The 21,754-nt window shown below is 51.0% G+C and overlaps 1 protein-coding gene across 1 annotated transcript in view; it reads right to left on the bottom strand.

Annotated features, from left to right (window-relative positions):
• Positions 1-21,754, bottom strand: part of DNAH10 (dynein axonemal heavy chain 10) — a 147,108-nt gene that overhangs the window by 447 nt on the left and 124,907 nt on the right. The window contains exons 59-78 of the mRNA XM_079942214.1: positions 19,871-20,007; positions 18,610-18,827; positions 17,237-17,458; positions 16,911-17,058; positions 14,812-15,091; positions 13,589-13,818; positions 12,551-12,824; positions 10,957-11,061; positions 10,393-10,547; positions 9,710-9,864; positions 7,925-8,108; positions 7,089-7,289; positions 6,189-6,398; positions 5,958-6,053; positions 5,060-5,231; positions 4,318-4,449; positions 3,931-4,142; positions 3,672-3,839; positions 1,538-1,718; positions 457-602 (exon numbers count right to left, since the gene is read on the bottom strand). Coding sequence (XP_079798340.1) covers positions 457-602; positions 1,538-1,718; positions 3,672-3,839; positions 3,931-4,142; positions 4,318-4,449; positions 5,060-5,231; positions 5,958-6,053; positions 6,189-6,398; positions 7,089-7,289; positions 7,925-8,108; positions 9,710-9,864; positions 10,393-10,547; positions 10,957-11,061; positions 12,551-12,824; positions 13,589-13,818; positions 14,812-15,091; positions 16,911-17,058; positions 17,237-17,458; positions 18,610-18,827; positions 19,871-20,007 — 3,626 coding nt within the window. The remainder of the gene's footprint in view (positions 1-456; positions 603-1,537; positions 1,719-3,671; positions 3,840-3,930; positions 4,143-4,317; positions 4,450-5,059; positions 5,232-5,957; positions 6,054-6,188; positions 6,399-7,088; positions 7,290-7,924; positions 8,109-9,709; positions 9,865-10,392; positions 10,548-10,956; positions 11,062-12,550; positions 12,825-13,588; positions 13,819-14,811; positions 15,092-16,910; positions 17,059-17,236; positions 17,459-18,609; positions 18,828-19,870; positions 20,008-21,754) is intronic.

The raw sequence follows: 21,754 nt of genomic DNA, 5'->3' as shown, positions 1-21,754 counted from the left end.
GGGCAGAGGGGCGCGCGGGTCCCGGGGAGGGCGAAGGCTCGTCTAAGCGCTACGGGTGCGGAGGGGCCCCGCGAGGTGCCGGGCTCTGCTGACACCCATGAGAAGCGGGGTCGGCCAGCAGAGCAGGCCGTCCTGCAGGGGCGCCTGCCGTCCACACCGGATGTAGCTACCTTCCGATCCACGCAATGAGCGCAGAATTTCACCAGAAGGGAGGAGTCGCTCCTCAAGCTGGTCTGGGCCACAGCCTCCAACCTTGAACCCGTGCCGCCCCCGCAAGGCTCTGCACACACGCACGCGCACGCATGCATTGTTCCCCCGGGACGTGGCTCAAAGGCTTCCCCCAGCCCTGAAAGGTTAAGAGCCCCTGTGCTAAAAGGCAAGACTCTTGGAAACCACCTGGTGTCTAACTCCAGTCAGAGGAGAAGAGGGGAAATGGGGCAGGCGTCGGCCTTTCACCTGCAGTTTGAGGCGATGGGCTTCAGTGGGGATGATCTTCACGACCGGCAGGTTGACGGCCAGCACCTTGGATTTGCTCTTGATAAGACATCCTTTTTCTACATCCCAGTCAGCGCCTTCTAGATAGAGTCCTGAGACAAAGCATCCTAGAGGCACCAGGAAGAGAGCCGCACTTAGGCGGAGGCAAGTGTCATTCTGCCCAGCATTCGGCAGCTCTAGCAGATGCGCATATGGACAAACAAAAGGGTAACTAACTGATTCTCCTTCCCCATACACAGCCCCCGCCTTTTCCCAAGAGGGGTGGCCACCATTTCTACCCCGCCCACTTTCCTTTTGTAGAGCCCAGATGGGACACCCTGGAGACCCCGTGACCCTCCATACGGCCACAGCGCCATGGAAGAGGGGTGGTCGCCTCTCCCCAGCAATGTGGCACGAAGGCCCACAGACTTAACTGGCCTCGGGCCCCAGAGTCAGCTGGCACCATGGCCACCCCAACACTGCCGGTCCCTCTGAGACCTCGCTGGCCTTCTACAAAGAGGACTGAGCGCTCCACAATGTTCACCATAAACCCCCTCTCCCTAAGCTAGCTGAAGAGGGCTTTTGTGCTTGCAGCGAGATGTCCTCTAAGACACGACCCCCCGGGAACCCACAGTTTCCAGCCCCAGTTCACACAGCCAGTCACCAGTGTCTGAGGGACTCGACGTTATAGCACAGTTGAACGGTTCCCACCTGGCCCATCCTGCTCTCTGGCTACCATGCCCCCGGGCCCTCATGGTTTCCAGGGAAGCCACCTGGCGATCCAGTTCTTTCTAACCTAGTAGCCCATTTCCCACAGACAAGCTGGGCGAGTGTGGCTCAGCTCTCCCCTGACGTCAGCCCACGTCTCAATGGAAAAACTGGAAAAGAAACACCTGGACTCACCCTCAGAGACGTCAAGCCCCACGTGGACAGCACACAAACATGGCCAGTATTTGCAGCAGTCTGACTTTCCGGGCCCACACTGTGCTCAGCCCTTCTGAGGGTAGCTTGGGGAGGGAGACCCTACGTGAGAGGCCGTGAATCCGCAGGGAGCTGGCCGTACCTTGTCCCGCCCGCTCATTCACTTCGTCTGCATCTTGGAACTTGGTCACTTGCGTGAACAGGGTGGAGCGGTCCAGCGGCCAGCCGTTCCTCCGGCAGGTGGCCTGCACCAGGGCCGTGAGGTAGGATTCTGGGATGTGCAGCCCCGAGAGCCACATCACACTGGGCTCACTCTCAGTGACCTGGAGAGAGAAGGCAGCTGGTGAGAGCCTGGGGCTGCCATCCAATGCCGGGGTCAAAGCTGACAGAAGATGTAGTTCACATTAGGAGCAGGAAGATGGTGTTGGGACAACTGGCAGCCCACTGGGAAAAACAAGCGGGATCACCAAACTCCAGGTGCAGCCAAGATTTAAATATAGAAAATACACCACATGCAGACTCAGCGCTTCCACTGCAGGGGGCGCAGGTTCGATCCCTGGTCGGGGAACTAGGATCCCGCATGCCACGCAGCGCGGCCAAAAAAATAAAAACAAAACTAAACTAAATAAATAAACCACAAAAGTACAAATCAAATCTCCAGTGAATGTTTTCAGAATCTTGGAGTGGAGAATACAAAACCCAGAAGCCATAAAAGAAAAGACTGATCTATTTGACTACATTAAAATGTAAAACTTTCCTATGGAAAAAATACCACAGAATCAAAAAGCTTAAGGCAAGCTGGGGAAATATCTGTAACACCAGCAGACAAAAGACTTAATTCCCTTGATGTACAAAGAGCTCTTAAAAACCAATTTTAGAAGGTGGAGAATTTGAGGGGCTCCCCTGGTGGCGCAGTGGTTAAGAATCTGCCTGCCAATGCAGGGGACACGGGTTTGATCCCACGGGAAGATTCCACATGCCGCGGAGCAACTAAGCCACAACTACTGAAGCCCGCGCGCCTAGAGCCCATGCTCTGCGACAAGAGAAGCCACCGGAGAAGCCTGAGCACCGCAACGAAGAGTAGCCCCCGCTCACCGCAACTAGACAAAGCCCGCGCACAGCAACGAAGACCCAACGCAGCCAAAAATAAATAATTTTTTTAAAAAATGGTGGAGAACTTGATAAAAATGAAATCAAGATACAAAGACAGTTCACAGAAAAACACAAAATGTCTATAAACGTGTCAAATACACTCAGCCTCACCATAATTAAAGAAATACACAACCAACATAGTTGATGTTACTTTTTGCCTATGAAGGAGAAAAAGATCCAAGGTATTAAGAACACACCATGTTGCAGAGAGGTGAGGAAATAATCATTCTCGTACGCTGTGGTTTCAAGTTCTCTAGAAAACCATCTGACAAGAGCTGTCAGAATTTAAAATGCACACACTCGGATCCAACTCTTCCATTGTACCCATGGAATATACTCATATGAGTCTCCAAAGGCATGTGCACCAGAATGTTGTTCGTACTAGCAAAACAAAAAATCCAAAAAGAGAACAAAAAACCAATGGTAACCACCTAAACATCCATCAGGGGAAAGGATACGGGATGTCTGTGAGACGGAGTAGCCTAGAAGGAATGACGTCTAGATGTACTTAGATGGAACAATTGCCAAGACAGACTCTTGGATGGATAAATCAAGTTGGGCATAGTATGCTTCAAAGTCTTTCTTTTTTTAATATATTTATTTTATTTATTTATTTTTGGCTGGGTTGGGTCTTCGTTGCTGTGCGTGAGCTTTCTCTATCTGCGGCGAGCAGGGGCTACTCTTCCTTGCGGTGGCTTCTCTTTGTTGGGGAGCACGGGCTCTAGGCGTGCAGGCTTCGGTTGTTGCGGCACGTGGGCTCAGTAGTTGTGGCTCGAGGGCTCTAGAGAGCAGACTCAGTAGTTGTGGCGCACGGACTTAGCTGCTCCGCGGCACGTGGGATCTTCCCGGACCAGGGCTTGAACCCGTGTCCCCCGCATTGGCAGGCAGATCCTTAACCACTGCGCCACCAGGGAAGCCCCCAAGGAAGGGAGGAAGGAAGGGAGGGGGGAAGGGAGAAAAGGAAAAAAAAACAGATACGCTTGCAGAGTCCGAGACCATTTCCAGAGCACCCAGTCAGCTCCTGACAGAGGTACCACTGGGGAGGGGAGAAGGAGTCGGGAAGTGGTTTGAGGGGGTCCAGGCCAAGCCTTGAACCAGCAAGCAGACCGCTGCCTCTCACTCACCCACGTCGTGTACTGGCTGAACCTCCGCAGGAAGTAGGGCATCCAGTTTCCGAGGGACTTTAAGGTGTCAGGGGCAAGCTTTCTCCAGATATTAGGGATTTGCCCAAGAAAGAGGGACCTGGCTACATCATCTAATTCACTGCTCATCCCAACTTCTCCAGCCAAGGCCTGTTTATAGAATCAAGAGCAGTCAGGCAAGACTAGCGGAAAACCCAGCACTCCACCGAGGCAGGAATTTGCACTCGAGGAACAGGCTTACCCTCTGAAGTTCAGCCAGGGACGTGGACATCCGTATGACAAGCTTGTTGAAGCGCTGCAGCTCCTGCAGGAGCACCACTGAGGTAGGGGAGGCGACCGTCCCCAGCTGCTTCCTGACCAGGTCCAAGTCAAAGACTTTGGGCATCTTGTTTGCTATGTCCTTGGCCACATGGCCAGTGTAATCATCTCGGCTGATGGCGGTGCTGCATTCCCCTGAAATCAGGACACTTTTCAGAGAGAGCAAGGCATCTGAGCACAGGACTGGGGTGCCTTCTGGCTCTCAGAAGGGCACCAACGGTACGGAAGCTATCAGAACCCGAAGCAGCACTTTGCGCCAATGCCCTTTGTCCCCAGTCCGATGGGCACAGTCCTCTGCAGGGGACTTTACCCGTCTGAGGCTGCAGCTCCAGCAGGTGAGACCACATGTCTCGAGCTGCCTGAGTGTAATATCCAGTCTCAGCGTTGAGGTGCAGCCCAAACACTTCAGGCGTGTTGGCCAGAGGGAGGGCCTCGATGGCTTCTGTAATGGGAGAGAACAGCGGCTGCACTGCCATGCCACCTCCGATTCCCGAGGGCCCACAGCCTCGACGTCCCCACACACGCGAGCCCACGTTCCACCTCCGAGAGGGTGACGTGCTTTTAAAATAAGAATTCTACACCGCCATGCCCAATACAGGCCTGTGTGCATCTTTTTTTTTTTTTTTTTTTTTTTGCCATGCCTCGTGGCTTGCGGGATCTCAATTCCCCAACCAGAGATCAAACCCAGGCCCACAGCAGTGAAAGTGCAGAGCCCTAACCACTGGGCCACCAGGGAACTTCCTCTACGTGTATCTTTTATGAAAATGGCTCAGTGACTTTCCCAGGGGCCACTCTGCCCTTCCAGGGAGACTCTGATATATTTACCATCATTCCAGGACAAGAAGTCTGAACTAACTCCATCAGCTCTGAGGCTAGGAAGAGCCCACTGGGCCCCGCTAAAAGGCATAAGAAACCACCCCGAGCCGTCAAAGAGTCCCACCAGGGAAGGGGTCAGAAGCATCAAGCCAACCACAGAAACCAGAAGAGCTGAAATGTACGGGCTCCCTTAGAATAAAACGTCTACATACTTCCTGATGGCTGAGAAATCTCACCAACAAATTTTTCCTTGACATCCCCCGTGGGGATTTTGTAGTCCACTTCCTTGTTCCGGAAAAAGTAGAATGGCTGGAAAGTATCGAAAAGGAAGTCCCCCAGGTATTCATCCATGTAGATGGTCAGGATGCGCCGGTCAAAGCTGTCGATGGCCCGTCCTCCGTACATGACCTGACATGACAGGGAGTGAGAGCCGGCCGGGACCCGGAACCTACGGGGTGGGCCCTGAGGCCCCGGGCCCAGCGGACAGTCCAGGGTCAAGCCCGGATGCGCCCTTAGAGAGACTCCTGCCGCCCGGCCACTGTACAGCTCAAACCGTGCTGACTTGCACAGGCTTCAGGCCACTCTATACAAGAGGGCTCGTGTGCAGACTCATAGAGCCCAAGGTGATAGCAGTCCTCATGAAATGCTGGGAGCCAGTGTGCAACTGGCCAACTCCCCAAAACACAGCGAACGAGCAAACAAAACAACCCAAGGAGCCAGCAGCCGCTTTTGTCTTTGGAACAGCGATGTCTCTGTTTGAGCCACACACAGGCCTCCGGGGAAGCTTTCCCACGAGCGCTGTATAAGGCCGTGGCCTCCAGAGTGGACCTCCAGGCCCACCGAACAGAAGCAGGGCTCCCATGACGTGCCTGAGGCATCCTCAGCGAGGAACAGGAGTCCCCAGGGCGATGAGTCCAAACGCCCAGGTGACGGTTGCTCACTTAGGACAAAGAATAACAGGGTGACGAACCGGGGCGCGGGGGGGTGGTGTTTCACAGAGACCCAGGGGCCTTCAGCTGATGGGCAGCAGCAAGAGGGGAGTCCCAGAAGACTCGGGGGCCATGGACCAGGGGCACCAGGCCACAGCCCAGCCCGCCCCAGGGGGCCTGCAGCAGGCGCCCAGGATGCTCCTACCTCCCCGATTAGGTACTTGAGGCTGCCCCACGGGATCCGAGGGTCGTGCTGCCGGAAAGCTTTTGTTAAGTATGTGTTCAGAATTTCCATGCAGACCTGCAAAGAGGAGGAACGGGCCTGGGTAACCGAAAACCCATAAAGTCATTCGCGTTCTGACTGTTTTCTGAAAACGTGGGCAGGAACAACGAAGGAAGGAGTGTCCCCCGGGAGAGGCAGTAGCCGCCTCTTCACCTGGAAGTCAGACTCGTTGAAGTCGTAGTACACGTTCCACCCGATCTTCCCGAACTTTCTCCTCTCCTGCACCACAGCATGGAAGAACGCCAACACGTAGACCAGGGACTTGAAAGCAGGGTGTGGACACTGGTCCAGCTTCTCAGGAGAGATCTTGAAGTACGTGGCTCTCATGTTGAGTTTCAGCCCGTTGGGTGGCTCGGTGACAACCTGTTGGAGGCAAAGACCGATGGTGACGGAAACCCCAGGCCCCCGAGCAGGGCTCTGAAGGGTGTGCAGACTGCAGTCATCTTGGCTTTTCCCTCCGTCCTTGCAAAGCTATCTTCCCTATTCCCAAGGGCCCACGTGAATGAGTTAAAAACGAGACGTTGTTCCAGCTCTGCCCTGACTCATCGAATGACCCCAGGAAGGCTCTTTTAACCTCCTCTGATCCATGGGGTCCTCAAGTGTAAAACAGAAGTAGCTAAGTTTTTCCCTCTGCCTGTCCTGGAGGAAGAGAGAGATGATGAAACCATTCCCCAAAATGTTCCCAGAGACTAAATTAAACAGGGCAGGTAAACTCCTTGAAACTTACACACACAAGCACTCACTCCAGTTCTGCGGGCTGTGGGAGGGCCGATCATTAGAGTTAAAAAGGATAAATGTGAAGTCCATGAAAACCAACCCAGAAATTGTTTTGAGGACATGCAGAAGTGATAAAGATGGGCCTGGGAGTCAACACTGTCACCCGATAATTGTCACCCTATCCGGACAGTGCTTACCTCTGAAGGGAGAGGGAGAAATGGAACTGGGAAAGGCGGGGGTGTCCAACTCTATCCTAAACACACACATGCACACAGCAAAACGGGAGTGAGGTAAGGAACCGAGCCGTGGGCACGTCTGTCTGTCCTGCTGCCACACCTTCAAGGACTTCTGCAGGATCCCGATGGGGAAGCCCTCGGTGGGGTCCGTGGTGAGCCACAGGCGGAAGTCGGGGTGGGGCTTGGTGACCCTCTCCAGGGACTTCTCCAGATCCTTCAGCCACTGGACCAGGAGATGGCAGTTCTGCAGCATCAGCCACTGCCCTCGAGCCACCGCCATCTCCAGCAGCTGTAGGGCCACCTGCTCCGACACAGACAGAAAGGAAGCGTCGGCGTCCCACTGCCACACCACCCTGTGCTCTCCCAGAGACCCGCTGCAAGCACCAGGAAACTACTGGCCACTGCAGCAGAAGCCACAGAGGAGCCAGCGGTCCCGGAGCCACAGAGGGAGCCTTTGAAGAAGCAACCCTTTAGACTTCCCGCGGGGCCACCGGGGTCCGCTGGGCTGCACTCATTGGCCTCCCTCAGCCCCCAGAGCTCCAACCTCGGACTCAGTGGCACCTGCCCCCTGACCAGTTGGCCTTGCCACTGGGGCAGTGACAGCCCGGATCTGAAACGCGGCTCTTGCAAGGGCTGAGGGAGATAAAGACTGGATGTGAAAGGGCTTTGGAAACAGCAGAACACACCGACGGTACCAGGCTGGGCAATCACAGCAGGTTAGCTCCAGAACTATACTACTGTTCACACTGTCATCGCTGTGACGTGTGATTACTGCTCCGTAGACCGGAAATGCATGGCACTCGTGTGTGTGTGTTGGGGGGGGGGGCGGGGGGGGCGGTACTCTTGGCTTAAAGCCAAACATTCGTTAATTCATTCCTAACAGGGGCCGGTGACCTCACCCACGTTTAGGGCTTGTTCCCTCCAACAACAATTTACCTTTTCTTGACCTTGACCCATGGCAAGGAATTTGAGGCGGTTCCCTCCAAAACCGCTGTGCTCGGCTAATTTCATAAGGTCACTGGCAGGGTCAGAGCCAGGACTCAGGATAAACACAATGGGCGAGTTGGGTGTGCTCTGCTCAAAGATGGCTTCAAAGCTGATCACCGGAGGCTGCACGTACCTGGGGAAAGAAACACGACTGGAAAACGCGCCCGGGAGGACAGCGCCAGGCAGGGGCCGGCCAGTCCGACCAGCACTCTTCCTCCCAGTGTCCAGAACCTTCTGACTGTCCCTCTGGTATGGCTCTTTGCTCAGCCTTCCTTGTTTTGGAATCCAGGTTTTACACACATCTCGTTCACTGGATGGTAATAAGCTCCTGGGTGATGGGGACCTCTCCACACAGCCCAGTACATCCGGGTTGGGTGGTTCAGGAGACTTGTACTGAGCTGCATGCCTCCTGACAAGCCGGCCTTCCAGGTGCGCGTGCCCTGGGCACCGAACCCAGAGGTCCCACACCGGCGGCTCCACAGGCGTGTCCTGAACGGCCTGCATCTCGAGATTTTTAAAAAGTTAGTTGCCAGCACATAACGATTGGGAGATTTCATGTAGAGATCCAAATTTCTAGTTTCCGTTGAAGAGTCAGAGATCTGAGTCCCCGCCGCCACCTGGCATCAGTCAGCAGGAGTTCAGGGGCTGCTGGCCAGGGCTTGACCTCTCCAGTGGGCCCGAGTCCTCATCCAGCCACGCCCAGTCCTCTCCATCACCCGCCGGCCGTGGAGGCAGATTTGAGTTTGTCACCCTAAGTTACCCATCCGGCCTCGCCCTCGATTCCAGAGCTGCCAATACGGGAGCCATGAGGCACGTGTGGCTACTGAGCAGTTGAAGTGTGGCGAGTGCAAACTGAGATGAGCTGCACGTGTGAATTCACACAGGATTGTAAAGCCTTGGCATCAAAAAATATGCCAAATATCTCAACCCATTACATGCTGAGATAGTATTTTAATATTTGAGTTAAATATAATTATTAATACATATTATTTATATGATATGATGTATTAATATATATAATATAACTTATGATGATTGTTATTCAAATTAATTTTGACTGTTTCCTTTTTTATAAATTTACTTTTTTCATTGACGTATAGTTGATTTACAATGTTGTGTTAGTTTCAGGTGTACAGCAAAGTGATTCAGTTATAATATAAATATATATTCTTTTTCAGATTCTTTTCCCATCTAGGTTATTACAAAATATTGAGTAGAGTTCCCTGTGCTATACAGTAGGTCCTTGTTGTTTATCTATTTTATATATAGTGGTGTGTATATTTTACTCCCAAATTCCTAATATATCCCTCCCCCTCCCCTTTCCCCTTTGGTAACCATAAATTGGTTTTCTATGTCTGTGAGTCTGTTTCTGTTTTGTAAATAAGTTCATTTGTATCATTTAATAATTAAATACAGTTACTTATTATTAGTAAATATTATATATATATAATATATTGTTATATATTAATATATTATATTTTATATGCTTATGATAACTGTTATTAAAATTAATTTCACCTGCTTCTTTTTGAATGTGGCTACCAGAAGACTTGAAATGACATACGTCACTCACACTGTATTTTTCTTAAACAGCGCTGCTCTAGAGTGGCTACCGAATCATGCTCAAAGGCAGTCCCCTCTGGCCACCCACTGCCATCCGTGAGTCCAGGAAGGGGTGACATTAGATATTCTACCCCACAGAAAGGGCCAAGCAAACACAAACAGCTCACTTACTTCTCTCCCACTGTTACAGTCACGTAGTCAGTCACGGCCCGATATACCCGATCCACACGGAAACAGCGCAAAATAAGCAACTTCTGGAAAGGGGTGATGTTGTCATCATAACCCAGGGGGAATGGAAACTGCTCAAGTGAATCCAGGTCATACCACTGGGAAAAGCAAAGAACATTCATGCTGGCGTCAACTGAGAAATGATATAGGCCCCCCTTTTTATGTGAAGGTCCCAAGAGCCCCTGTAAAGGGATGAAATCGACAGGCCACGTCTAGTCAGATCTGTCATTTTCTACCCCCCAAACTCTGAACTTTAGGAAGGGATGGACTGAGCCTTATGGACTGTTGAATTCCCACTGCCCATCAAGGGACGTGGTCCAGCCACAGATGCTCAAAGTTTCTTGAATGGATGGATGAATGGATGGACAGATAGAGGCAGATGGACAGATGGTTGGATGGACAAATGGATGGATGGACAGATGGAGAGATAGATAGATAGTTCTCCCGCAAAACTAGCTGAACTAGATAAAGGAGAATTCCATCCAGGGAGTTAGAGGGCGTTGGCTACACTCTGCACGAGCCACTCAGAGGCAGATCTTCAAACTCATGGGGAGTTAGGCTACAGATTGAGTGGAGATGACTGACATGCGGGGAAGGGAAGGAGGAGAAAGAGGACACTTGCTCACCTCCTGCCAGACAGTCAGATGTTTCTCCACATCATCAGGAAGAGTCCCAAAGTTGTCTGGAAACATCTCTGATAAAAGAATGATATCTTCCCATCCCTGGTCGGACAACCAAGCACAGGGTTTTCTCCGTTTGCTTTTCTCCAGGGAAATGTTTCCTAATCACAACAGGATAAGAGAAGTAAACAGCCGACACCAACACACGGGGAAGAGTAAGCAACTCCATTCCTGGGCTTCCCTCACTTTGGGGGAAAATCCACTTCTCAAAAGGGGGCTGGAAAGAGAAGAGGGTTAGGCTTCCCCTGTCACCATCCGTAACTCCAGCCAGGAAGCTCGGCGTGGCTTCCAGCCTCGGGGCAGCCTTAAGGCAGAGGCTGGCTGCTCTGAGTTAACTCGAACTATCTCTGAGGCTGGAACTGTCAACTGAGGTATTTACTAAAGCGGTGCTATTGGAAGCCAAGTTTTAAGGAAGGCAAATTTCTGCTGTTGTTTTGGTGAACAAACTCATACACATGTGCAACGTGGGTCCAGGGAGTCGGGAAGCATGAAACGAGGCAAATTCGTTACCTTTTAAGAAGAAATCTAATTCTTCCTGGGGGACTCTCCCCTCTGCTTGTTCTATCTTGATAGTCATATTGAAAGAAAAAAGTAACTTGTGCCTCTCAAACAACCCTGAAGAGAAACAACAGATGGGTCTGGATAAAACAAATGCATTTAAACCCAGGGTTTCTCATGCACACCACGCTTAAATTTCAGAGAAATGAACTGAAGCACCTCAACTGCACAGTCAGTTGCATTTAGCCATCTTTGCATTTGGTGTCCGTGAACACCTGCAAAAACTATGAGCTCAACTGACACGTCATGCCCACAAGTGCAACGGGCAGTGACCCTCACTCGTACGCATCTGCAATGGTCACGTCTCCGGGCGGCACTTACCACGCCCTCGTGGGAAGAGGAGGCGGGGTGCCCCCCCCAGCAGATGAAGGACCGTATGATGGAGGTTCAGAGCCACCTCCTGAATGAAGTGCTGGTCATTTGCCGGACTCAAAGCAAAAGTTCTTACAGTGGAGAAGAGGTATTAACAAACTTTCTATAAAGGGCCAGAGAGTAAATCGACTCGGCTTTGCAGACTAGACAGTCTCTGTCATAACTACTCAACTCTGCCATTGTACTGTGAAAGCCGCCATGGACGATCTGTACAGAAGCGGGTGTGGCTGTGTGCCAAGATAACTTTATTTACAGAAGCAGGCGGTGGGACGGATCTGGCCAATCTCTGTTGCAGAGTAAGCCCATTCCATCAACACACTCTATGGATAGGAAGACGCAAAACATTAGAGTTCTTTTTTTTTTTCTAACGGAAAAAAAAAAACCACGTAAGTCAAAATGTGTGATGTGAATTCTATCTTATACGTGTTAGAAGGGTTGGTTACTTAAGTGAGCCCTATAGGACAGCCCTCAACCTGTTTCCTGCCCTACACAATTTTGAGCTGTGTCCCCCTCAAAATCTATAAGTTGACACCTTAATACCCAGTACCTCAGAGCTGGAGACAGGGCCTCTAAGAGGTGATTAGGTTACTCAGCATAAACAAGAACGAAATCATGCCACTTGCAGCGACATGGATGGACCTAGAGATTGTCATACTGAGTGAAGTAAGTCAGACAGAGAAAGACAAGTATCATATGATATCGCTTATATGTGGAATCTAAAAAAAAAATGGTACAAATGAACCTGTTTACAAAACAGAAATAGAGTCACAGATGTAGAAAATAAACTCACGGTTACCAAGGGGGAAAGGGCAGGAGGAGGGATAAATTGGGAGATTGGGATTGACATATACACACGACTGTATATAAAATAGATAACTGACAAGAGCCTGCTGTATAGCACAGGGATCTCTGCTCAATACTCTGTAATGAATCTAAAAAAGAGTGGAGGTATGTATATGCATAACTGATTCACTTTGCTGTACACCTGAAACTAACACAACATTGTAAATCAATTATACGCCAATACAAATTAATTTAAAAAAATAAAATGAGGCTGTTAGGGAGGGCCCCCATGCAATCCCAACTGGTGTCCTTATAAGAAGAGGAAATTTGGACACACGGACAGAAGCGCACAGAGTGCATCGGTCCTAAATCGGTGCGAACAGGTGCTCACCTGTGCAGCCATAGTTATAGATGTTGAAGGTCAGCGTGTCCATGATGTTCCTTAATCGCTTCAGAAGAATGGAGTCAGGCAGCGACTTCTTGAGTGACAAGCGGAAGACCTCCAGGAAGGAGATCAGGGAGTGCTGGTACATGGAGCTCACCAGGGCCATCTCCGACAGCGCAAAGAACAGGATGGCTCCCCTCCGGGCGGCCGGCCGGTAGCCATCCCGCAGCCTGTCGATGTCCAGGGCTGTCTTCTCCGCCAGCTTGAGCTTCTCTGATACCTGAAGAAGAGGCGCACGTTGCCACTTACAGCCGAAACCAGGAAGACATACGAAACAGGCGAGAAAGTAAGAAGGCGGGGGGGGGGGGGGGGGGGGGGGGGCGGGGGGAGGGGGGCAGCCAAGAAAGCCATGCAGCGCTCACAGGAAGGGCCCCCAGCCTCTCGCGAGATGTGGTATATATTTGTGGCTCGACCCCCCGCTGCCCCCGTGCCCCCTTCTTCTAGTAACAGTCCCTGAGTTTGATCTAGAGACCTACAGTTTCCTCCTTTCATTCATATGTGGGGCTCAAGCCCGAGGCCAGGAGGGGAGCGGGTGAGTGAGGTCCAGAGAATCCACACTTGGCATCCCCAGCCCATGGGAGTGGTCTGGGGTGAGCACGTGACTTCAGTGACAGGAAAAGATTCTCATTCTTCTCTTTTGGACTTGAACCTCAGTGGACATGAAGCCAGACCCAGCTTGTGACCATGAGCGGAGCTTGGCTCCACAGGGAGGCAGAGAATGAAGCCAACACAGCAGAAGGTCCAGAAATGGAGAGAAACTGAGCCCTGGATGATATGCTTGGAGTCCTGGATCCAGCCCTGCCTGAAGCCATCCCTCGACTTTTCTGTTTTCTAGGCCGATCAATTCCCTTTGGACTTGAGGCACGTAGGGCCAGATTTTCTATCGCTCTCAATTAAGAGAGGCTGACTGGGTGCACAGGGGTCCCTGGGAACATCTCTGGGACTCCGTAGCAGGATCGATACACTTTTCCACACAGTTCATACCTCCATGGCTTTGGACTTGGTCTCCTCCAGGGTCTGCACCAGCTCCACATTGTCCAGCATGTTCCCCGTGGAGGTGGCCAGTTCCCGAAGGAGGGAGTCCTCCAAGCCCTTCAGCAGGTTCTTGTTCTCACTCGTCTCCTGGATGAGATGCTCTCTCTGCTCTTCCAGCTCTCGCCTCTCGAAGGCCACCAGCACGCTCAGCAGCTGGTCCTCCAGGCCTTTCAGTGTGACTGTGGGGGGACGAGGGAGGCCCTCACCACCACGTCCCCCTGCCAGGCTGCTCACCATCTCGTCTCCCCCGCACAGCAGTGCCTGGGGCAAGTGGAGGGTGGGCCCGGCATCCCAGGAACACGAGGACTCACTCTCCCACCAATGCCATTCTAAAGCCCCAGGTGACAAATATGGGACAGAGCGAAACAGAGATGCTGTTACCTGGAGTAATGGACAGCAAGTGTGAAGATGCACTAAAATCAAATCCAGGGCTCCCACATCTTGGGGGACCCTCGTTAGATATCTGGGTTTATACCCAAACTTTTTTTTTTTTTTAAGCCACGCGGCTTACGGGATCTTAGTTCCCTAACCAGGGATCGAACCCAGGCCCTTGGCAGTGAAAGCACGGAGTCCTAACCACTGGACCACCAGGGAGCTTCCTAACGCGTACTGAAACCTGATTAACCTACCTAAGAACCCGTGTGACTACCCTAGAAAATGTGGGAAGTTCATTCAAGTTCATAACGGAATTCAATTGAGAGGAAGAGGGAAATCCAAAATCATACTGTGTATTTAGATACACAAATACAGTATAACTTCCTGCTGCGGCAGAAAGGGGTCTCGCCTCGCTCCGAGGGTGAATGTCTGAGCCCCGTGGTCCAGACTCAGCACATCTCAAGACACATAACTCATTGCCTTCTAAAGGCCCCCAAACCTTTTGGTGTTGCTTCCTCATTAAGAACTGATTGGTTGGGACTTCCCTGGGGGTCCAGTGGTTAAGACTCCGAACTCCCAATGCAGGAGGCATGGGTTCGATCCCTGGCAGGGGAACTAAGATCCCACATGCCGCACGGTGAAGCCTCAAGAAGCAAGCCAAAAGGAACTGATTGGTTGACTATGAAAGCTGTGCCTCTGAGAATGATTCACCGAATGAAGTGACGTCCCTTGAGAGCCCTGAGCTCAGACTGCGGTCTCCACCTGAAATTCGGCACTGCGGCTCTGTACATGCTTACCAGTATAATTGATCACCATGGCTTTCCCAAACACGGATGGGCCGTATCTGGGGTTGGCCAGCTTGGTGTTCAGATACAGTCTGAAATTCGAATCATAGCCCACTTCCTTGTCTCCCAGTATGATAAACTGCCGTCCTTGGGAGACCTTGATGTTTTTTTCTAAGACGTTATCAATCACAGGGTCGATGTACTCATCCACATCGTGGAACAGGAAAGGCGTCCCGTACTTTATAGATATCTCCAGCTGCTTGAGGAAGTCGGGGTCATTGAAGGAAGCCACCTGGAAGGGAGGGGAGGCAGATGCTAAAAATCAGCTCACTCGCCAAATTCAAGGGGAAAAGAATCCTTGGAGGTGGCAGGGGACATGTCAGCACCTTGAAGGGAGGCAGAGGGGAAAACACAGAACAGGGAGAGAAGCAGGGCACGTAACCAGCATAAACCATGAGGTTCAGGCTCTGAGCAGCCTCTCGTTCAAAAAGCACAGGTCAGCAGCCAAAAGGGATTAGGAGAGAATCTCTTCACATCTCTCAGAAGACCTCAAAAAGGATCCAAACACAGAGTCCACAAAAAAAAAAAAAAAAAAATTCACTCCCCTCCAAACCTTAGGCTTGCTTTCTTATCTCTTTTCTCAAAACATCTGTAAAAATTCTTCCTCTCTTCCAGCCCCTGGGACCTCCTCTTCCCTTCCTCTCCACCCTCTTTTATTACATGGATGTACTTAGCCACTCACCCCATAAGTTGAACCCTCCCTCTTTAAGAGATAGGATGGGGATAGGAGTAGGATGGGGGCTAGGAGAGGTCTGGCAATTCCAGAACTCTCTGGAAGGCTCAGGGAAGAGGGACATCAAGGAATATTCCTGCACTGATGATATCTGTCCCACTACAGTTCTATGTGAATTTTGGGAGTGGATGTCCCCCCGCCCCGACCTTGGGATGCTTCCCCTACCTGCATGTACATTCCCGGAAGCAAGGACCAGAAAAAACAAGGAAAAGATAAAAATGGAAAAACATGAATTGTTAATTATTTCAGTAAAAGGTAACTGGGCCCCCAGCAATTTCACCCCCAAATATTAAAAACACACGCCCACAAAAAACTTGCACATGAATGTTCACAGCAGCACTGTTCATGACAGCCAAAAAGCAGAAACAACCCAAATGTCCATCAACTGATATGCAGGTAAACAGACTGTGGTCCATCCATGCAACACACTATTATTTAGCCATAAGAAGGAATGAAGTCCTGATACCTGCTACAATATGTGTTGATTAAGCATTTGGAAACAATGTGATTACTACTGTACTCAATACATATCTTTGAGACAGAATGTGTCCCACAAACGTTTATCGAGGCCCGTGTTAGATGCTGGGTTCTGCTGAGCCCTGGAATTGAACGAAGCCTTGGAAAACGCTGGATTCGCTAAGCAGGGAAAATGTATTTTGAAAACATGATGCTAAGTGAAAGAAGCCAGTCGCAAAAGGCCACACACTGTACAATCGCACTCACACTTAATGTCCAGCACAGGCAGATCTATAGAGACAGAAAATATATTAGTGGTTGTCAGAGGCTGGGGGTTAGGGGCAGGAGGGGAAATGGATGTTCTGGGGTGGTGATGTCTAAAGGATACAGCATTTTTGGAGGAGGGTGATAAAAACTGATCCTGGTGATTGCTACACAACTCAATGTATAATATACTAAAAGCTACTGAACTGTATTCTTCAAACGGATGGATTGTACGGTAGATGAATTATATCTCAATCAAGCCCCTCCCCTGCCCTCCAAAAAGAAAGTGACCGAGCATCTGAGGCCACTTGGCTCTGCACTGAGTAGGGGGGACGCAAAGACGAACACAGCACCGTCTTTGCCTTCACGTGACCCACAGGGCAATGAATAGGCAAAGGGCAGAGTGGAATCCGAGGTGGTTCAAGCCGCCCTCCAAGACTCAACAGGGTGGGCGGGCCAGGAAGGGGAGGGCTCTGCTTGGGGCCTCAGGGTGGTGGCATTTCAGCTCGGCCTTGTGGAGGCCTGGGGACACCGGGGAGCACTGGGCTGGGCCCCAGGATGTGGAGCGGTGTGGGGTGTGTGTCGGGGGCAGCCGTACCCGCAAGTTGTTCTTCTCCTCTTTTCTCTTTATCCAGTTGAGGGCCTGCTGCTGCGGGTCGATGCAGAGGGGGAAGCGGCTGGCCCGGGTGGTGAGGATGCCGTTCTGAACCGAGAGCTCGTCGGGGGGCAGCCCCTGGGAGCCCCACCTGGAAGGGGCAGCGACAGGGGAAATGGGGATTTTTCTGGCCGAGCTGCGAGCCAACGGGGAGCCTCCGAGGCAGGGGAGCTGGGCGGGCAGAGTTCCCTGCCGTCTCTGTGCAGGTGGGTCAGCTGCATGCCCCCCGGGCTCTGTGCCCCGTCCTCCCAGCCCAGGGTCGTCCTCACCTGCTGATCTCAACGTCGTCCGTGAGCAAGTTCTCGAGTCTGAAGGGCTGGCTCAGGGGGATCCCCCGCTCCAGGATGTCACTCTGCCAGACCTGGTTGACCATCTCGTCCCGGAAGTCCCACGTGAAGGCGCCCTCATAGCTCAGGAAGGCTGCGCACAGCAGGCAGTCGCCCAGCAACTTCATGCGCCGGTGCATCAGCTCGTCCAAATCGTTCAGCCACCTGGCGTGGGCGGGGGCTGCCGTGAGCAGTCACATTCCGGCACAACCCGAAGGAACCTTCTAGAAAAGCCAGCCTGACACACGGCCGGGAGGGGGCTAGCCAGAAGGAAACCTTTTCTGAGATGTTCTTTGCTTGTAGAGGACAGAGATCGCCAGCTCACTTTGACATTTCCCTGTCTAGTGAACCCAACGTTTTCAAAGGCTTTGTTCAACTCCAGAGCTCGGCAGAACCCAGCATCTAACAGGGGACTCGATAAATGTTTGGGGGATGAATTTTGTCTCAAAGATATGTATAAAGTACAACAGTAATCACATTGTTTCCAAACACCTAATCAATAGCTTAAAAACACGCCCAGGGCTTCCCTGGTGGCGCAGTGGTTGAGAGTCTGCCTGCCGATGCAGGGGACGCGGGTTCGTGCCCCTGTCTGGGAAGATCCCACATGCCGCAGAGCGGCTGGGCCCATGAGCCATGGCCGCTGAGCCTGCGTATCCGGAGCCTGTGCTCCGCAACGGGAGAGGCCACAACGGTGAGAGGCCCACGTACCGCAAAAAAAAAAAAAAAAAAATAGACATATTGAAAATGGTTTGTTTCCCATAAGCAAACAATATTTTCCAGTGCTTTCCATACCATTTTTACAGGTGCCAGGTAAGAAACTATTGTCACATCCAGTGGACCAGCTATGGCCCAATGGGCCTCTTGCCCATAAGCATCAAACAGCTCCACCTACTGAAAACTGAAGCTCAGGACTGAACCAGCCACAAGGGTCCAGAGACAGAAGTGGGCTCCTCCTCCAGATCCTTCCAGAAGGGACTTAGGGTTAAAGGTCATCAAGAAGCAAACATTCCCAGGCCCTAGGGCACTGGTTCCCCCCCCCCCCCCCCCCCCGTCTCCACTGCTGCCATGCCTCCCCTTAACAGTTACTCAGTAAATAACACTCGATACCTATTTTTAAAAGAATCTATAAAATGGCCATTAGCCGCCTTTAAACATGATAATAGTAAAATCAGAACTTTTTCACACAGTTTTCAGCTCAAAATGCAGTGTGGAATAAAGACTCCACATGGCGAGAAATGGTGCTGTGGACGTTCACTCACAAACCACAAAGTCTGGCTTAGAGCTACTTAGCGGGAAGGCCCATTACCCAGGCTGACCTGACGTTCTCAGACCCCAGCCCCGAGATGAGCTTGTCGGCCGCAATCAGCCGTCTCTCCATGATCTCGGCTTCTTCCTGCAGCTTCTGCTTCTCCAGTATGGCCGCCTCGTACTTGGTCCCCAGAGCTTCCAGTTCTCTCTGGATCGCTGCCAGCTCATTCTGGATCCTCTCCAGTTCACGTTTGGTCAAGGAAAAATTCCGCTCCAGCCTGGCCAGCTATGTGAAGACAAGGGAAAAGCACAGCAGTGAGGTGGGAATAAGACAGTCTCACACCTGGGCTTATGTCCACCTGCAATTTTTTTTTTTTTTGGGCCATGCCACGAGGCTCGTGGGATCTTAGCTCCCCGACCAGGGATCAAACCCAGACCCACGGCAGTGAAAGCGCTGAGTTCTAACCACTGGGCCACCAGGGAAGTCCTCCACCTGCATTTCTAATGCTGTCCCTACCCTCTGGGGCCACCCTATGTCATAGCGAGGCACATGGCTTCTTTTCTTAGTGACCTCTTCAATGGTTTGATGCAAAAGCCCTACATCCCATTAGAAAAAAGACGTCCTGCATCTGAGTTAGCAGACGGCTTAATTTTCGTGGGTACTAGGGTCCCAGTAAGAGGACCCTGTGATTCTAAGCCAAAAACTCAAAAGAATGCACTGAAGACTGTATTGGTCCTACTATGGGTTCTAAGTTTTCTGAGTGATAAAATCCTGACTTATAAAGCAATGTCAAAATATGGCTCAAAACGATAGAATCAACCTTACACAATTCTCTTTGTATTGTGTCTTCTGCATGTTCCTTTAACCCAGTGGTTCTCAACAGGGACCGACTTTGCCCCCCAAGGGACACATGACAATGTTTGGAAACATTTCTGGTTGTCAGAACTTGGGGGAAGGGACGACGGCATCCAGTGGGTGGAGGCCAGCGAGGCTGCTTAGTACCCTGCAGTGTCCAGGACGGCCTCCCCCAAAAGAAGGATCCAATCTAAAGCGTCAGTAGCACCCAGGGTGAGAAACTCTGTTTCAGCCCTCGAGAATGATTTTACCCTCTTTTCTTCAAACATCTTTCAGACTTTGGTTCTGTCGGTTCACATTACATCTAAATGAGAGCTATAATTCAGGGTTATCATTTACTGGGGGAAAAAATGTTTATGCAGTTTAGAACCAGAACCTTGCCAGAATTTCTCCAGTAAAGCTGTGGACACATTCATTCTGACTCCAAAACAATCTCTTGGCAGAAGTGTGCAGGTCTTACAGATGGGCAATACCTGGTCTCTCTTGGGCTTGATTTCTCTAAAGACGTCACAGTAGCCCATCACAGCTTCCACAAATTTCAGCATCCCCAAGCCTGCCCTGCTCACGGCTTCCATTTCCTCAGTCGTGGTATTGAGGGTCTTCAAGAGGCCTAAAGGTCAAAGACGCAATGATTTCGATGAGCGGTGAGCTTCGTCTTGGGAAAATAAAATGGGAAGTAAACTGCCTACTAACAAAGTAAGTGTAACTAGTTCCTTCTCCTTGGTAAGCCTGTGAGTGGGATCTGGACAGCTTTCCCAGGGACAACAGGTGGGTCCAACCCCGAATGAATTTTGTGTAAGTGGATGTTTAAGATGTGAGTGAGGGGTACATGTTACTGCCACCCAGGACATCCTATGACACAGGAACTTGCGTGTGACACCCAGCAGCCCCCAGAGACCCAGGGCATCAGTGGGGACCCCCCAACTGGGCACCAAGGTGGCTCAGAGCTGGCAGCTAACTGGGGTTCATAGGTCATTACAGGGCACCATCACCTCCACCTGCACCCTCACCCTGGGAGTAACTTCACATAAATGAAAACCCATCCAACGATCGGGTAAAGAGAGTCCCTTGGGTTTTTGTAGTTGTTGTTATCCTTTGTGTTTCGATTAGCTTTGTTTTTGTGTTTTTTTTTTTTTTTTGCGGTACGCGGGCCTCTCACTGTTGTGGCCTCTCCCGTTGCGGAGCACAGGCTCCAGACGCGCAGGCTCAGCAGCCATGGCTCACGGGCCCAGCTGCTCCGCGGCATGTGGGATCCTCCCGGACCGGGGCACGAACCCATATCCCCTGCATCGGCAGGCGGACTCTCAACCACTGCACCACCAGGGAAGCCCCTGTTTTGTTTTTTTTTAAGTGGCTGAAAAAATGCATTGACGGTCAAGTTCTGAACAAACGACCGTGATAAACAGTGACACAATGAACTTTTATTGCCTTTGAAAAAGACTAGCATCATTCTCACTGGCTAAGCTCTGGGGCAGGTCAGGAACCAGGCTCAGGGGGAACGCAGGCATCTGTAACTGAAATGCGGGCATGGGGTGGGTGGTGCCGCCCCCCCTCCTCACCCACCCTCCAGGACCTACAGAAGACTTCATACTGGCAAAAGGCACAAGGGAAGTCAAGGTTAGACCAACTTTTTTTTTTCTTCCCCGAATACCCATTTTTAAAAATTGAGGTAAAATTCACATAACATTAAATGAACACGTTAAAGTGTCTAATTAAACATGTTCAATAAACATGGTAAACAATAAACACGCTAAAGTGGCATTTAGTAGATTGACAAGGTTTTGCAGGCCTCACCTCTGTGTAGTTCCAAGACATTCTCGTCATCTCAAAAGGAAACTTCAGAGCTGTTAAGCAGTAACAACCCACTTCCCCTCCCCAAACCCTGGCAAACACTAATCTGCTCTCCATCCCTGTGGATTTACCTGTTTACCTACGGACACGTCATATAAATGGAATTACAATACGTGACCTTTTATGCCTGGCTTCTTTCACTTAGCATCACGCTTTTGAGGCTCATCTACGCTGTAGCACACAGCAGCACTTTGTTCCTTTGTATGACTGAATAATATTCCAATGTGTGGATATGTTTGTTCTTGTTCATCCGTTCATCCACTGATAGATATCTGGGTTGTCTCCACCTTCTGGCTATTGTTAAACAGTGCTGTCAGGAACATCTGTGTATAAGCTTTTGTTTGAATACCTGTTTTCTATTCTTTGGGGTCTATACATAGGCGTGGAGTGGTTGGGACACATGGTAATTCTATGATTAACTGTCTGAGGAGCTGCCAAACTGTTTACCACACCATTTTACATTTCTACAAACAACGTACGAGGGTTGCAACTTCTCCATATCCTCC

The sequence above is a fragment of the Stenella coeruleoalba genome (genome assembly GCF_951394435.1).
Source record: "Stenella coeruleoalba genome assembly, chromosome: 14".
NCBI classification, from domain to species: Eukaryota; Metazoa; Chordata; class Mammalia; order Artiodactyla; family Delphinidae; genus Stenella; species Stenella coeruleoalba.
The sequence above is the reverse complement of the archived record's forward strand: the minus strand, read 5'-3'. Positions and strand labels throughout refer to the sequence as shown.